Source organism: Malurus melanocephalus, unplaced genomic scaffold (assembly GCF_030028575.1).
Source record: "Malurus melanocephalus ecotype Western Australia unplaced genomic scaffold, MMel_1.1 scaffold_714, whole genome shotgun sequence".
Lineage (NCBI taxonomy): Eukaryota > Metazoa > Chordata > Aves > Passeriformes > Maluridae > Malurus > Malurus melanocephalus.
Window position 1 is genome coordinate 43,574 of NW_026623946.1, and position 17,141 is coordinate 60,714.

At 45.7% G+C, this 17,141-nt stretch overlaps 2 protein-coding genes across 3 annotated transcripts in view; both read left to right on the forward strand.

The window, feature by feature from the left end:
- PLCH2 (phospholipase C eta 2) overlaps nucleotides 1–8,908 on the forward strand; it is a 29,492-nt gene extending 20,584 nt beyond the window's left edge. The window contains exons 18-19 of one of the 2 annotated variants that reach the window (XM_057384520.1): nucleotides 133–472; nucleotides 5,302–8,908. In XM_057384520.1, coding sequence (XP_057240503.1) covers nucleotides 133–472; nucleotides 5,302–7,037 — 2,076 coding nt within the window. In that variant the 3' untranslated portion in view covers nucleotides 7,038–8,908. The remainder of the gene's footprint in view (nucleotides 1–132; nucleotides 473–5,301) is intronic. The other variant, XM_057384521.1, reaches the window with a different exon arrangement.
- Nucleotides 8,909–10,076: 1,168 nt separating this feature from the next.
- Nucleotides 10,077–17,141, forward strand: part of LOC130584504 (probable glutamate receptor) — a 13,190-nt gene continuing 6,125 nt past the window's right edge. The window contains exons 1-5 of the mRNA XM_057384519.1: nucleotides 10,077–10,314; nucleotides 11,550–11,661; nucleotides 14,338–14,369; nucleotides 15,558–15,617; nucleotides 16,272–16,451. Coding sequence (XP_057240502.1) covers nucleotides 10,216–10,314; nucleotides 11,550–11,661; nucleotides 14,338–14,369; nucleotides 15,558–15,617; nucleotides 16,272–16,451 — 483 coding nt within the window. The 5' untranslated portion in view covers nucleotides 10,077–10,215. The remainder of the gene's footprint in view (nucleotides 10,315–11,549; nucleotides 11,662–14,337; nucleotides 14,370–15,557; nucleotides 15,618–16,271; nucleotides 16,452–17,141) is intronic.

The following is a 17,141-nucleotide window of genomic DNA, read 5'->3' on the forward strand; positions in this document are numbered from 1 at the left end:
AGACTGTATGTGAATGATCATTTGTTCATGAATTCCTGTGCCCAGAGGAAGAGTTTCTATTCAGGGTTTTCTATTAAGGACTTTTTTATCTTTCCATTTATTTTCTATTTTTTTTTTCAATTTCTTTTACAGGCCAAACAAGCTCTAGGTCTAAAAGGGCTGTTTCTCAGAAATCCAAAGCAGGCCTCTCTGGACAGTCATGCTGCTGGGCAGCTCCATCGCAAACATTCCTTTAGCAGCCACATCCTGAGACGGACAGCCAGTGCACCCACCAAGAGCCAGAAGAAGAACAAGAAGGGCTTTCCYGAAATTGCTTTTGACACAAAGGACAGCAGTTCCACAGGGGCTGGAGAAGAGAGGGAAGTGGAAGCTGCCTCCCAGCCTCGCTTTGTGCAGGAGCCAGAAAGCGCTTCCCCGTCCCCAGCTCCRCGAGCCGGTGCCGCTGGGGAGGCACCTGGCAGGGGCTTGAAAGGTAAGGCCCAGGGCTCTCCCAAAGGGCCCAGGCAGAGCTGTGCCCACCCCGGGGCTCCTTTCAGCGAGCCCTTGCCCAGGGCACACAGGGTGAGGCTGCAGGAGCCCCAGGGCGAGAAGCAAAGYGTCTTCGCCCGCTGTGCCATCAACAGCTCGGGCAGGATCGGAGTGGCCACCAACTGCATGAAATGCATGATTGGCTCCAAGGAGAGCCCTGAGCTGGAGGGCCAGTGGAGTGACCACCCTGGCAGGCTCATTGCTAGAGACCCCCTGCACCCCGAGCAGGGCAGCAGTGCCCAGGAGAGGGTAGAGCTCAGGACCTGGGTTGTCAGAGGGCAGCCCCGGCCGCTGTCAGATTTGCAGCCTTGCAGCAGCCCCGGAACTGCAGACGATGTGGCGAGGAGCACTCAGTCTTTTGTCACTCCGGGGAAGAGAAGCGTTGACTCTAAGTGTCACGGAATAAAGGCTCATTCCCGGCAGCGCTGGCAGTGCCAGGCAGGTGGCAAATACGGAAGCACTGTCAACTTGGTTGCAGCCAGCAATGGCTCMATATCCTCCAACTCCAGCAGTCTAGAGAGCCTTGGAAGCCCAGAATTCCCCAAGCACTGGTCTGAACCTTCTCGAAGGCAAGTGGGCACCCTACAGAGGGAAATGAATGCCTTGTTCGTTCAAAAATTGGAGGAAATTCGAAGTAAATCCCCTATATTCTTTACTGGTAAGACCAGATTTTCTTCACCCTTCTCCACCGTAGATCACACCGTTGTCTCAGCTTCTGCATAGCGTCCTTACTTAGAAGCTCCTCTATGTTGTTTGGCTGTCAACGGCTCCATTTTTTTTTCATTTTGGCAATGACAGAAAAAAAAGATCTGCATAAATATTTTTATTTTCTTTTTTTGTAGATGTGTCTGGTTTAGATTAGTCCTTGCCATGCCTAGTTAACCATCTGCAGTAGTGCCACTGTCGGTAGTCCATGAATGTTTGGRTTGTTTGTTCAGGGATTTTTTTGTTTCCTTGGTTTTTTTAGTCAATGTGGTACGATACTAAGTAAATTTTAAGATCCAAACCAGAGCATTAAGTGAGATTGAAAATGGAAAATCCACATCAACAAACAATAGCTCCATTATCAGCCTTTGTGTTTCACTGAGGGATATCACATCAGGAATGATGTCCAATGTGCTCTCTGATGGCAATAAACCAGYTCCTTCCTCAAAAACCTTGCAAAATCACTGCTGTCAGTGCAGGAATTACTGGATGGAATTCTCTGCTCTGGGGTGTTCAGAAAAATCACATTTTATAAGCACAGCATCCCGTTCTGGCCCTAAATGTGTAAATTCCCACTATGCAAACATTTCTGCTGTGCTGTAATATTCCACACATGCCCTGGCTGTGGCTTGAGGGCAGAGCTGCCCAGCACGGATCAGCAGAGGGTGTGATCTGATGCTCCCTGGCATCAGCTGGGCTGGGGCACTCCTGGCATCCCCCAGTGCAAAGCAAAATGTGCCCACTTCSAGGAAATCTGCAGCATTTTGAGCATTTTGGGGCTGTTTCAGGCCAGAAAGAGGCGTGTGGCCATTGGGATCATGGGACTGCACCTTTGCCATGAACTGGGTGTTTGTAAGATGGGAAGTAGAAGCAGAGGCAATCAWAGGATATCTTTTAATGAGAAAAATGGCAATTTTTTTCCTTCCATATTTGGCAGGAAGGGGAGAGAAGGGAAGAAATTTTTATAAGAATTTTCTSTTTCGCAGAATTGTAAGGAGAAAGTATGAAATACGGCTTTTGGCTGTCACTCCAAGAGCTTCTTTTCAAATCCTTAGCTCTCATTCTTAATTGTCCAAGGAATCTGGACAATTTGTAATGGTGGTTACATTTTCAGGAACAGTGAAGTGACTTTGGCGCTTTTCTTAAGATGCAATCCCTTTCTTAGCAACAGATTCTGACTGCCCATCTATGGTTGGCTTCTTTGAAAGCCTCAGACAGAATTTTTGAGATATTTTATTTGCTTGATCAATTTAATCTGGTTGGGTGTCTGCAATTTTTCTTCTATTTTTTTTATACCTTTTTAACATATTTTTCCAATATCTGCTTTGGGCTTTGAGGGAAATACCAGGACAATGGGAGGGGAGAAGTTCACTGGTTCCCGTGACTCGCAGTTAATCCAAAGCAGCAAAACTCTTTCTACGCCTAAATTATTGGCATTGGGCTTTTGACAAACTCTGAGTACTGTGACATATGAAACCATTTCCCATTATGGGTGCCAGCTCCCCCGCCAGCCCCCCAAGTCACTAAACAAATATTGTGATACGCTTGAAATTTGATTAAATCCATCTGACTTCCCAAGCATGGAAGTGGSAAACCCTTAAAATGGTGCCTTGGCCTGGCTGCTGCTGCTCCAGTGACAGCCCCTCTGTTTCCCTTTCCCATCCTCCTGCAAGGCCRTGCCTTGGGCCAGGAAACCAGGGAAACCAGCTCCATGGCTGCRCTTGGGAATGGGCATTCTGCTAGGGAAAGTGCCCCTGGGACAAGACAGGAAATTTAGTTCTCCCTTTATGGCGCCAGCGTTACATTTAATAGGGATTTCCATTCCAAGTRTGTGCTGGTGGATGGGGAGAAGGAGGGATCTTCACTCTGATCAGCTCTGAGCTCTTCCTGATGCTCCTCTGGATGCTAAGACTTTGGGAATGCTGGATTTGGTTCATGGGTACATGTGTGCCTGCTTCCCTCCCAACACTCCCAGTGATGCCTTATCAATCAGGCTCATCTGAAACAGAGGCCAAATAAATTTAAGAGATGAGAATAGACAACTTTAGTCCAGGCCTAACAGGCCTAGTGGTACATGAGGGCAGACAAAGCCTCCTCCTCCTGAGGCTACACCCAAAAATGGACCCCAAGTCACGAGATCTTCACCTTTTATAAGTTCTGCCTTATTAACATATTGGATCTTAATTCTCCAATGATATTTTCAGGTGATGATGCCAACCACCCCAAACCTGCTCCCCCCAATTCTCCGTTGTTTCCATAATTTTGGGGGCTTTGAGGCAGTGAAGTGTCCTTGGATTCAGGCTCAGAGAGGAATTGTTTTGTCTAAAGATGGGAGAATGGTATTTTTAGTGCTATAATAGAGAAGTACAAGAATACAGATGCATGAAAATACAGAAACTAAAAATCCTAAGGCATCATTTGCCCCCTTTAGAGGCCTGACCAGTAATGCAGGACAGGCCAGGGASCAGCTGTTCCCATCCCTGAGCTCCTTGCACTGGGCAATCCTGGTGCCCAAGGAAAGGCCTGGTATTCCCTGGGCAGGTTCTGGGAGTGCAGATGGTGTTTTCCACAGCYTTAGGAGAGGGCTTTGGAGAAAAGGAGGCAACCTGCTCCAGTGGAAGATTGCCTCTGTCAGGGAGGATGAAAATTGGTGATTTTTAGGGTCCTTTCTGTCGTAACCACCCTGTGATCCTGTGATTCCATGTGATTCTGTGATTCCATGATTCCATTCCCCAGCCCAGTGGAGTGTGTTTCTTCCACACTAACAAAAATTGCTCTTCATTCTTCCATGATAAAATAATTAACTTAATACCTGTCCATGTATGGATTCCATTGAGTGCTCTGGTTGGTCAGAAATTCTTAGGATCCTACAACTGTGTGTGATTATCCCTGTGTGTCTCCCTTCCCTCCCTCAGCACTAATTTACCCTTTTATCTGCACCTGCCTTCCCTACATTAACTGGATTTTTCCTCTGTTCTGTCCTATTATTCTACATGCACACTCTCTCTCTCTAGTTAAGAACTGAAAGGACAAGCAAGTCAAAGGTAACTGTCTGCTGAGTGTCCCTGATTCAAGCACCTTGTTGCCTGTAGTTCTGGTTTTTGCTTGCCCTACAATTTTTAATTTATATGAATTTTTAGTATAGCTTTTCCTGCCCTATAATTACCTGCTCGTGTATCCTTAAGGTYGTGGTCTGGCTCGGTGGTGCTTTGTTAGTTCTGGAATGCATGTCTGCACTGTGCTTTGGAGATATGGGGAATAATCTTTTTGGCATGATTGCTTTGGCTCTCAGGGTGCAGGTTGTAAAAATTGCAGTGAATGAAGCATTTTCTCCAGGTAATTGGAGGCTGCAGTGATTCTCCAGGGCTGCACTCCCAGCCTGCTGCTCGTGACCCATCTGTCTGCAGAGCTTTTTTAAAAAAGAAATTATCGAGTTTATTTAAGAAAAACAAAGTCTGTTAGAAGCTTTTGTTTTGTTTTGTTTTCAAAAGTCCTGCTGCCAACATTCCACTGTCTGCACCCAGATCATTTGTAATCTGCTCCACAAGTCCCGTGCTGCTTCTCTTCTGAGTGCTTGGTCACTGGGATCACATCTGCTGGTCAAACTGGTGTTTTGATTATTGCACAGGCTCTGTTTGTGCTCTGATACTCTGACCTGCTTGAGTGCTGGAAGGAAGGAAAACTGCAAATCGAGTGGTGCTGGAGGAAGCGAAGTTGGTTTACAAAAGGGCACACAAAGGGCACAAACTCCTGGGCTCTGTTGTTCTTTGATAAGAAAATCAGAACAGTCACATGGTGCTGCTGTGCATGGACTGAGATTTCTTGAAGCAACAGGGCTTTGTGCAGTGAAAACTGAATATGCAAAATGTTTTGCTGCCTTTGGCCGGGYGTTTGAAATCACAAGTTATTTTTAAAACCGTGATTAATATCRGCAACTAGTACCTTGAGAACAAAAAGATAAGACATAAGGCATAAATCTCAGTCTCAGATTAAATTAAATTCATAAGAGCTGACTAACCCTGTGTCTGTTTTTCTTGTTTCTTTCTTTTTCTTTTCATGCTTCCCAAGCAGACGTCTGCCATTTCTCAATCCAGAGGTCAGTCACTTCATTATGCAGCCTYGAAACCATCACAGAAGAGCCCGTCCTTGCCAACGAAAACCATCACTGCAGCCTTGCCTTCCCTCTGCCCRTTACCCCTTACAGCGATTCTGAGGAAGGGTCTGGGTCTGACCACTCCACCGAAGCTCTGTCAGAGGGGAGCAGCACACCCAACCAGCCTCGAGAATCTCCATCCTCCCGGGAACAAAGAACAAATCTGGCTGCAGAAGATCAAGGGCAGGATGTCCCAAGAGCAGCTGACACAAGTTTAGCAGCCCCAGAGGACGAGAGGACGAGCATGGCAGGACATCTCACGGAAGGAAATGGCTGGACGCAGTGCAGTGAAGCTGGAGATCAGGGAGGATCAGCAGCACAGCCCCAAAAAGCCAGGCTGGTAGAGGCAGCAGATCACAGCSCTGGCCAACCCGTAGGCAACAGCCAGAAGCAGAACAACCACCCRGGTGAGATATTAACAGATGTGAAAAGCACCTCAGAATCCAAAGGGCAAAACCTGGGTGCAGCAGCTGTTCCAGCACAGCAGAACAGTGGCACTGACAGCACCCAGGCAGATCCTCCCCACACAGCCCGGGCTGCACCGGCTCTCCCCATCCCTGTTCCTCAGACCAGCTCTTACACGTTGGCAAGAAGGGCAAAGAGTGAAGGACTGAAGACGTCAGACTCCTCAGCCTTAATAAAAATTCCGAGCAGCCTGTCCCCAGCAGCAGAAGTGTACTTCGATGCCACCGTCAATGATCGCATCTGGAGCAAGCTGGACTGCGGCAGCCACCGGGACAGCATGTCCTCCTCGTCCAGCATGTCCTCCAACGACACCGTGATCGACCTGTCCCTCCCCAACCTGGCTCGCAAGAGCCTCCCGGACCTGGGGCTGCGCCAGGACAGCCTGGAGCCGCTGGCCGTCAGGAAGGGGATGCGCCCGCGCTCYGCCACCGGCTGCAGCAACGAGATGCCCATGGTCAGCAAGAGCAAGTCCAACCCCAACCTGAGGTGTGGCCAGCTGCCGGCTGACGAGCTGTGCCCCCGGCCCCTGGCCAGGAGCCCTCAGGACACGTTCTCCTCCATCCCCAGAAGGCACACCTGGAGCAGGCTCTACATGGAGAGCCTCCGGCAGTCCTCCAACAAATCCAAAGCGCACGACTTGATTGAMAATAACCAGACAAAGTCCAAAAGCCTCGGGGACCTCACCTCTGATGATATAGTGTGCACTTTTGAGAGCAAATACCGCAGCATCAGCAGGAGCTTCGTCACCCGCTCCATGCGGGAGCAGCGGCGCTCCTCGGGCCTCAGGCCCTCGGCCAAATCCCRCGACGAACTCACCGAGCAGCTCAAGAAGCTGACGGCCTTCCAGCAGGAGAACGACATCACGTCCCCCATCAGCCTGGAGCCCGCCGAGTCGGAGGAGGAGGGCGAGAGCRCGGGGCTGCTGCGGCGCTCGTCGTCGCGCAGCCAGAGCCGCGTGCGCTACATCGCCAACCGCGCCCGGCAAGCCCAGGAGAGGCAGCGCCTGCAGGGCCGGGCCCAGCTCGGGGGCAGCCCCATCGAGGAGAGGGGCAATCCTGAGGGGGCCTGCAGCGTGGGCAGAGCCGGCTGCACTGACCCCACAGCCCCCATGGCCTTGCCCTCCGAGCCCAAAGCGCCGAGCGACTGCGGGGCGGACACCGAGGTGTTCTTCATGCTCAAACTGTGAGCGGTTTACATGCTCCAAGCGGGCGCTGTTTACACTCCTGTCACGGCAAAACCTGGCTGCCCCAGGGGCATGGAGCATCCTCCCCCGGCTCAGTGCTTCCTGGCCTTGCCTTGAGCCCCCAGGGTGCTGTATATCACCACTCCAAAAACACAAATGAGTATTTTTAATTGCCACCCTCCCATCCGGCCTCCTTCACGCATGACCACTCATTGCGTTTGCAGCTTTCTCCTGGTCTTTACTAATTTCAATAATTCCTCTGATCATAGGTAACCTTGATGTTCAATAGCTAAATGTGATGCTAACCACAACTAAGGGAAATTTTGCTGTGACAAATTGTGGCTCCATGTAAGGAGGCTGGACTTAAAAACGCATTTTATTTTCTGGAAGAGTTTGAGGCCTCTGAGGGTGTGAATCAATAATGTATCAGACACAGTCCATCTTCCATCATGGACCTGCTTATTTCAGTGAAAATCCCAATTTTCTCTTTGAAGAAGAGCTCTCTTGTTCCAAAGCAATGCTTTTATAAACCCAGCCTGTTTATATATCTATATATAAATATATATATATATCTATATATACACCTGTGTGTATGCAAAGACACGTCTGCACATGTATGTACACWTGCACACCCCGAACTGAACTGTGACTGTTCCTTGTCTCAAAGCATTGTCTGAGGGAATTGAGACAGGAGGGAGAAGGGAATGGCTAAAAATAGACATAAAAATTTCTGACTTGACTTCAGAAATGGCAAAGGAGCGTGTTAGTCCTTTCCTGAAACAGCACTGTCCCTTCCGATGGTATTTTAACCATGCTGCTGTACATAGCACTTTTTGGATGAATTTTACTATTTCTGTATTGCACTGCCATGCAAAATTTTCAATGATATGTTTAAAAAAGAGAGATATTTAATTTTTTTAGATGGAACGTATTTAGAATTAAATAACGACCTAAACAGAGTAATAATTTTTCCTCCCCACCTTTTTTTTTTTTACTTTTTATTTTTAGGGATGTTGTCATGTGTTCCCCCCCAACCCCCAATTACGATGTCATTTATTAGAGATGTACATTTTATCAGTGATGGAGAAGAATGTTTACTGAGATGCATTTTAAAGAGAAACAGAGGTTTAATTTTATTTCAGGCTGCATAGAGTCCCTATTATTGAGAGGATATTTTGCCTTTGTAATGATTCTTTTGTGTATATTGCGAAATTTAAGAATTTGTTTGTAAAACCACCTGACACTACTAAAATAAACATATTTAACCTTCCAGCTGGTGAGTCTTTAGCCCWAACAAAACACACTGGGGTCTGTGCTACACAAACATGGCTCATTCTATCTGCTTTGCYTTTGACCTTCCTTTGTGGATAACATTTTAATTTTACTCTTTTTCAGAGTGGTAGCCAGCTCAGACCCAGCTCAGGTTTTCTCAGGTCCTCCAGAACCAAGCAAGGATTGGCAGAGGCTGATGTTCCRTGGTGTGAGACACAGCACAGGRGCTGGGGCAGAGCCCTGGCTGGGASGATGGAAATTCTGGCTGTAATCAGTAGCCAAACACACAGAAGGAGCTGCTCCWTTCCAGAGCAGCTGTACAAGTAACACAGATGGCCCTGTTTCATCACTGAGGGGGTTTAAAGTCTGGCTGAAAATGCTGCAGCACAGTTTTGCTCTTCACCTGTCACTTGACTGAAAAATCGCTTCTATTCCTGTCCCAGCAAAGTGCACAGTGAAAGCGCGTTTTGCTCCCTTCACACTCCTCCTGGAAGGGTTGTCACTTGTGGAGCTGGCAAGGGTTTTTTTATTTCTAATTTTAGTATCATTTTTAAACTGAAATAATACCAAAGTGGCGACAAAATTTGAACTCTGAGATACACAAATATAAGSCTGGCAGTGTTACCACCGTAACACAGAGATGGGGCTGGAGGGGTTAAATWTCTGATTTTTTTTTTTTTTTTTTTGACAAGCTCTTCRGTGTGTTTTGTCTGAAAACATTCCCTCGTTTTTCCAGATCTTCACTGCTTTTCTGCAGGATTCCCACCCAGGAATCCCAGGAGAGCTGAGATTTGGGATGTGCCCCGAGATGACCCCACAGCATCACTGTGGTGTCAGCAGGAAAGGAGGTGAAGCTGCAGCAGAATTTGGGATTTGCCCACAGGAGCCTCCCATTGTGCTTGGCACAAAGCAAATTTCATTAACATTCTCTGGACGAAAAAGCCATTCCTTGTAACACTCGAATTCTGGCCTGAAAAGCTGCAGGGAGTTGCTGCTTTTGTAACTTTAATGCTTTTGTAACTTTAATGTCAAGTACATGCAACTTGACGGCTTTGGGGAGTTAATGTTTCAAAGGCCTATTTGTGTCTCCTCAAAGACTAAGCCTTGCAATCAGATTATTTTCATCTTTAATTGATTGAGCAATACTTGTGAAATTAATGYACCTCGCAGGAGGCAGCACTTCAAAACATTTATCTTTGTTGAGGATTTTCAGTGTCTGGATTTAACTCGTTAGGGCAGATCTGAATTAGCAGTAATCACCTTCAGAGCCTGTTTTGTGACACTACCAAATACCATTAATCATGTATTTATTTCTTCCTATGAGTGGATTTTTTTTCCAGCATTTAAGAATTATTTTGGAATTTATTTTAAGAATTATTTTGGAATTTATTTTTAGAATTATTCGGAATTAAAGTCAGCGGGAGGTCACAGTTCTGCTCTTCACTCATCAGCTTTTCCTGTGCATCCTCAGACTCCTGTGTGTGGATTTCAGTTCATTAAACTGTGAGATCTGAAATCCAGAATCTCCAAATCACAGGCAGGGTATTGCCCACGGCTGGATCTGGAATTTCTGATCTGTATTCTTCCATTCAGGAACACTGATAATGAACATTTGATTGTCTCTTTCCAAGATGATTTTGTCCCTTTGATCAACAGGCAGGAAAAATGGGCACAGCTGCCTGGGATGGTTCCAAAAGGAGGAATTTTACAGGAATGCCACAGACCAATAATGGAATTCTGTGAGTTTTGCTGCAATATCCAGCTGCTGGACTGAGCTGCTCCCAAACTTTGGTGGAATCTCCTCCTTCCCCAAACCCCAAGTGCCCCCCTGGTCCGAGCTGGCACGTTCAGAGGCCCCTCCTCTTCCTCCTCCTCCTCCTCCTCTCCCGGGTATTTAATCCAGCCCTGGATGCCCGAATCTGTGGGAATCCCATTCCTTTTGTTCCCGAGCATCCCCAGCTGCTCCTGCACAGCCCCACGGACGGACAGACAGGCCAAAGGAGACTCTGTAAGTGAGAAAATGCCTTCAATTCCTGCTCCAGRATCAAAATCTGATGCCACAGGACCCTTCCTGGCTTTTTTTTACCCAGATTTTCACCCTATTTGTACTCTTAGATAATCTTAGATTAYCAGCAGCCAGCACCTTAACCCCTCTTTCTTTCCAAGGTGATGCCAGCAATGTAATGCCAGCTCTGATTTATTTGGATTTGGGTTTTTTATTTGTTTGTTTGTGGTTTTAAATTTTTTTTTTGGTTGGTTTGGTTTTGGGGTTTTGTTTTTTTTTTTTTTTGAAGGAGGCCACTTGAAATAAAGATAATTATACCAAATTATAAGGGAAAAGGAACAGGAATTTACAATTTAAACCAACCAGGAAAAGTCCTTCTTTTCCTTTCTCTTCCCCAGTGGGTGATGCAGCTGCTCAGTTTTTGTGCTGCTCTGGCAACAGCCGAGAGCAGTGAGAACTTTGTTGAGAAAGTATTTGAGAATAAAGTCAGCAAAGCTCAGATGTCAGCCCCCTCCTCTGGTCCTTTCACAAAGATAAAATATTCCCATTTAGAAGCATTTTTTAACAGTAACAACAAAATCAGCATTGAAATTTAACCCGGAAAGATTTCTGTGGAGGTTTAATTATTTCTCTCATTAAGTAAAAAAATACAGGGAAAATGAGTGAGGGAAAGTACTGAGCTGTAATCCAAGGGATTTCATAGGAGTGCAGGAATGGGGAAATTTCCTAAAAGCTGATGAGGTAAAATAACAAAATCCAGTGTTTTCTGAGCATCACTCTGCTGCAATAATGCCATGTATAGAGTATTTTTGCCCATACACTGTCATAAATTGTGAGTTTTTCTGGTCATCTTTAATTTATTTTTTATCACTTCTGGGGTAATAATGGTGTTCTGAACCTTGTTTGATATTATGACAATAAATACAATCAAAAATATTGCTGCTGCTTCCTCTCCTCCCCTTTCCCTGGGGAAAACCCACCGGGAGAAAACCACCAGTAATAAATCCCCTTTTTAGATTTTCCACTTCCTTTTTCCTGAAGTTCAGACACCAAAACCTGTCTTTAATTTTTGTTCTGGCTGAGCTCAGCATCAGCTGAGGGGGAAATGGAAAATTTTTTAAAAATTGTTTGGAATTGTGGCTCTGCAGAAAAAGTTGCAGAAAATCCAGGACAAACTGCTCAAACCCAGTGATAAGGAATTTTAGAACCAGGTTTAACTGCTTGCCTTTCACCTCCAGCAAGAAGGTCCCTTCAGAACAGCAGGAATTTCTGCCCCAATGGATAAAGGTCTTCAYTTCACCATCTGTGTGATCACAACCGTGCTGCTCCTGAGGGAATCAAGCCAGGCAGGTGAGGAAAATGACCCAGAAATCTTGGCTGCACCCAAATCTGTTTTTTTTTTATTTCTCCAGAGCATCAATTCCTTCAATCTTTACCTGCCAGTGCTTGCAGGGTTTTGTCTAAATTTAAGAATTTGCTTTCAAATTGGTCATTAAGTGATCCTCAGGTGATCTGTGACTTGGTGAGTGCTGCTGCCAAAAGCCTTTGGTGTCCCCAAGTGTCTTTGGTGTCCCCAAGTGTCTTTGGTGTCCCCAAGTGCCTTTGGTGTCCCCAAGTGCCTTTGCTGCTGCAATTGAAAGCCAGAGATGATGGAGATGGGGGAAGAGGAAAAAGCCAAGAAAAAGGTTTAGGTGTCATTATTTGGGTTAAAGCTGCATTTCTTTGAGTTTGGGGTCCCTAAAGACAAACTGAGGATGGGGGAGAAAACTGAGGTGATGTGTCCAGTSCTGACCAGTGTCGGGTCCCTTTTCCCCTGGAATTCAGTAGGAGCCTCCCATTGGAAGGCTGGGCAAACTCAGAGCAGCAGGAGAAAGGAAAAAAAAWKRWTTTTKSMRSCMWYWAWYCMMMRGGRARGGRRGRAWKRRSCCCYTYCCCYTKKKSYKRRSCCCYKSMRSCYYCCMRGRRGRWTYCCMRSMWYMMCMAAAAWTSGGRAGRMAAYAAAAACCCTCTAACACTGTATTKGAGGGTACAGAGAATCAGGCATTWCTTTATTTTCTGGMCAGGATATGCCAAGGAAAATATGCCAAACATACACACGGATTTTACAGGCTTTTCCCTCAAAYTTTTSCAGTCCAAACTCATTGAGATGCARCATTTCAAAGTYCATTGGYCCAGAGYTGAGCAACCCCCAATATTCACTTTCCTACTGGATCTGAATTTCTTCACCTCTGATATTCATTAGATCTTCATTYCCTGATTTTCTTTATCAGTTTTTTTTCTGGCCTGGATGTCTTCAGCYCTGCCAGAGGSTCTGGGGTAGATGTTTSTGGATGGCCACTGAKGTTTTGTTGATATTTTTTTGGTGGCCTTTTATTTTTAGATGATCTTTTTGGGTCACTCCCAGTCTTTTGATCAGTCAAGTCCATCTCCTTAGAGTGATACTTCATCTCCTAAAAAATTTCTTTAAAAAAATCCCTTCCCTAAAGAAAATCAAACTAACTAGGGAAATAAAATACATTTTGAAAGCTTTGTTGTTTCCAACACCATGAACTGGGGGTGGTGAGGAGCCCCAGCACCCCTGGAACTTCCAGGAGAGCTCACAAAGGGGCTTTGATCAGGGATCTGGAGCCCTCAGAACGCTCTGCTGCCTTCCAAGGAACCCCACGGGCCCTCAAAAAGGGCTCCAAAAACTACTGCTGCTGCCTTTAAAGGGTTTCCAAAGGGAGACAAGAGAACTCCTTTGTGAAGATTTCCAGTCCCCCATGGAGAAYTGTGGTGGAGAGGGAGAAAAACAGGTTTTGTCTCACAACAATGTAGGGTTCAGCATCAGGCCAGGACATGCAGCACCAAAGAAGGAATGATAAATACATAATGAATGAATATGCTGTTGTATTTGATGAAAAACTAACAGTTTTTGCTTGAAAGAGTGAAAACACCCTGCATTTTTTAAAAAATTCATTTATCTTGAGGGATTTTTGCCTTTTGCACCGTGAATTCTCTGATCCCAAGGAGCAATGCTGAGCAGATTCTAGAAAAATCATCAGGGCAATTAATGAGCAMTATATTGACAAAATGGTGGTTTTAATTTTGCATCTGAGATGCAGAACCTGCCCAGCAGCAGGGGAAAGGAGGAGTAAGAAATCCCAGTGCCTGGGAAATGGGTGGTGAGGAGATTTTGRCTGCTCAGGGGGCTTTTTCTCGGGGGAAAATGGGGTTTGGCAGGGATGGGGGCAAATCTTGGCTGGGGGAGGAGGGAGAAGAGCTGGGGCTGCTCCTGCTCGGGGAGGGCACAGGGGAAAGGATGGATTGGGTGTGGCAGGATCCATCCCTCAGATGGCATTCAGTGACATCATTCATTACATCATTAGTGACATCATCACCATCATTCGCGACATCGTTACCCTCATTCAGTGACATCATTATGACATCATTCGTGACACCATGACATCATTCATGACATCATTACCATCATTCATGACACCATTACCATCATTTAGTGATGTCATTCAGCGACATCATTCATGACATCATTAATGACATCATTAATGACATCATTAAGTTACATCATTACCATCGTTCAGTGACATCATTAGTGACATAATTCAGTGACATCATTCAGCGACATAATTAAGTTACATCATTACCATCATTCAGTGACATCATTATTGACATAATTAATGACATAATTAAGTTATATCATTACCATATTTCAGGGACATCATTCAGTGGCACCATTCAGTGACATAATTCAATGACATCATTCACTGACATCATTCATGACATAATTAAGTTCCATCATTAACATCATTCAGTGCCATCATTAATGACATCACTATTTGCCATCATTGATGATGTCATTAATGACATCATTGACATGAGAACCTCCCACAGCTCCACTCCCTCTGCCTCCCCTGGAGGAGGGAACAAAGGGATTTTGGGGTGGAGGGTGCTCCTGATTGTTTCAGGGTATGAAATGCTGCTTTTGAGGCCCCACAGCGATGTGATGTTGTTGTTGTGTTTTTGCAGGAGCTGGCAGGAATGATGACTCTGTCAATAAGGTATGTGCGAGCTCATTAGTGCAGAGCTGCTAACGAAGCCGTAGGGCAGATGGTCTCACCTTTTAAATCAGAAATAGTGGTCAGAATGTGTGAAGGTTTTAATCTGTGAAGAGTTATTATTTTAAATACACTGTTTATGGGTGGATGTGAGTCCAGTTTTGTTTGCTTGTTTTTGTGGGGCTTTTAACTCAATTTTTTTGGTCTAGAGATAAAAATTGTCATGCCCCAGGGAAGAACCTTCCAACAGCCCTGTCTTCATGGCTGGTGGAGTCGGGGAACTTGTGATCATCCAAAACAAAGCTCATCCCTCAAACACTTCCATTGCCCAGAGAGAATTAAACCAAAATCACTTGGCTCCTGGGAGGACTGAGGTTTCTTTTGCAGATCTTGTACTGCAGATATTTATATATATTTATATATTTATCTATCTATATATCTATATATTTATGTATTTTTAAGATTTATGTATTTATCTATCTATATATTACATTTTGTATTTCTATATTTCTATATTTCTATATTTCTATATTTATATATTTATATATTTATATATTTATATATTTATATATTTATATATTTTATATCTATATATCTATTTATTAATATTTATGTATTTATATATTCACACGCATATACAGATCCTCTCAGTCTAGAAAAACCACTCCATAATTTCAGAATAAACAGATTCGAATTCACAGAATTCGATGCTTCACTGAAAAAAGCTTCAACTTCTCTGAAGTGGCTCTGGGAAATTGGAAGATGTTCTCTTTAATTCAGAGATCACAGGAGTGAATCCACRTTTTCCTCTCCTCCTCCTCTCAGGTTTCCAACTGTTCTGCGTCTCCTGGAATTGCTCTCTAATGAGACCTTAATTGGCTGCTAATTCTTTTGTCTGCAGCATGAATTGGTCTCTGGGGGAGGCTGTGCGAACCATCTGAAGAACTGTGGCAACATTTGGAGCGATTTTTGTTTGCACCAGGCAGTAAAGTGAAACGCTGTGATTTATTAATTAGGAACCAGCATCAATCACGGCAGCTCACKGGGCAGGTTTAGGATTGGTTTATCCCAGGCACAGCCCTTCCATCCCTGGGGTTACCCCAAGGCGAGCCCCAGCCTGGTGGGGCCCTGTCTGAAAAAAAAAAAAAATCTGACTGAAATATAATCGTTTTTTCATTTTCTGCTTTTCAGGGTGCTGACTCCAGGGGAGTGGGCGAGGGGCTCCCCACCCTGACTGTCACAACGATCCTGGTAAGGCTGTGACAGTGACAGGGAGCAGCAGGGATGGCACTCTGCCCTTTGTACCCATCCAGCTGTGGGCAGGTGGTGCTTTGGGTGGCTTTGGCACCACTGTCCCTGTTCCTCTTGGGATTTTGGGTGGATTTGACACCTTGTCCCTGTTCCTCTTGGTATTTTGGGTGGATTTGGCACCGCTGTCCCTCTTCCTCTTGGTATTTTGGGTGGATTTGGCACCTCTGTCCCTGCTTCTCACAGTGTTTTGGGTGACTCTAATTTCCTAAAACTTCTCTATTTTGCTTTAATTCAGTTTCAGTGGTTTGCTATTTGCATAAATATGTTTGTTATGCTTTTGAAATTGGCTGTCAGGTGGTGTCATTGTCATTGGTGTTGTCAGGGAGGAAGGAGCATGAGCTTTTTCCCCAGTACAGAAAGAAAAAGGGTTTTTTTCCTTGACCTTGTCAGTTTAAAACATTTATAACTAGATGAATAATCCCCCTGAACAATATCCCATAACTCCGGGAAAAGATAAAAAATTCTCACTTAAATTAATTACATTTTGGAGCTTGGTGCTTTTTTTATTTATTTTTTTTTTTTTTTAATATTATTTTACCTCAAGTAATCTAACTGAAATTTAACCGAGGGACTGTTTGATGATGCTCCTGGCAGGAGGATCCGTAYGTGATGGTGCGGGGAGCGGAGCTGGAGGGATACTGCATGGACCTGCTGGCAGCCCTGGCGGCGATGCTGCGCTTCCAGTACCGCGTCAAAGTGGTGGCAGACGGCAAATACGGGGCTGTGGCRGCCGGGGGCAACTGGACAGGCATGGTTGGCGAGGTTCTGAGAAGGGTAATGTCCAGTTTGGGTGTCTGGACAGTCCTGTAGGGGCAGGGTTATCCCAGCTTTTAGGATTGGCTTAGGGATGGAGGAGCTCGTTCTCCCGCCTGGGGTGTGGAGCTGATGCACAGCGAGATTTTGGAGCTGGGTTTGGCGTCCAGAGAGCCAAGGAGATGGTGGCCAGAGCCAAGGARATGGTGGCCAGAGCCAAGGAGATGGTGGCCAGAGCAGGGACCCCCTGTCCTACCCAGGCCTTCCCAGGAAAGCACTCAGCTGGCTCAGAGGTTCCCTGCGTGCAGAAACCACGGCAAAACTCACCCTGAGCTTCATCCCTGGATGAGATTGTGTCACTCGCAAAGGCACCGCCCCTGAGCTCTCATGGGATATCACTGGAATATCACACCCATCGGGTGCCACCTGCTGTGGCTGATGCTCTGTCCCCTGTGGGGAACATTTCAGTTAAAGCTTTTCGCCCCTCTGAGCTCAGGCTGTGCCCAGCTCTCGGCCAGACACAGACAGGAACAGCCTCTGGTTCTGCCTGAGCAATCCAAGCCTGGCTCCTGCTGCGGAGGAGAACCAGAAATCCCAAAAACCAACCAGACACCAGCCAGAAACCCCAAACACCAACCAGAAACCCCAAACACCAACCAGACACCAACCAGAAACCCCAAACACCAACCAGAAACCCCAAACACCAACCAG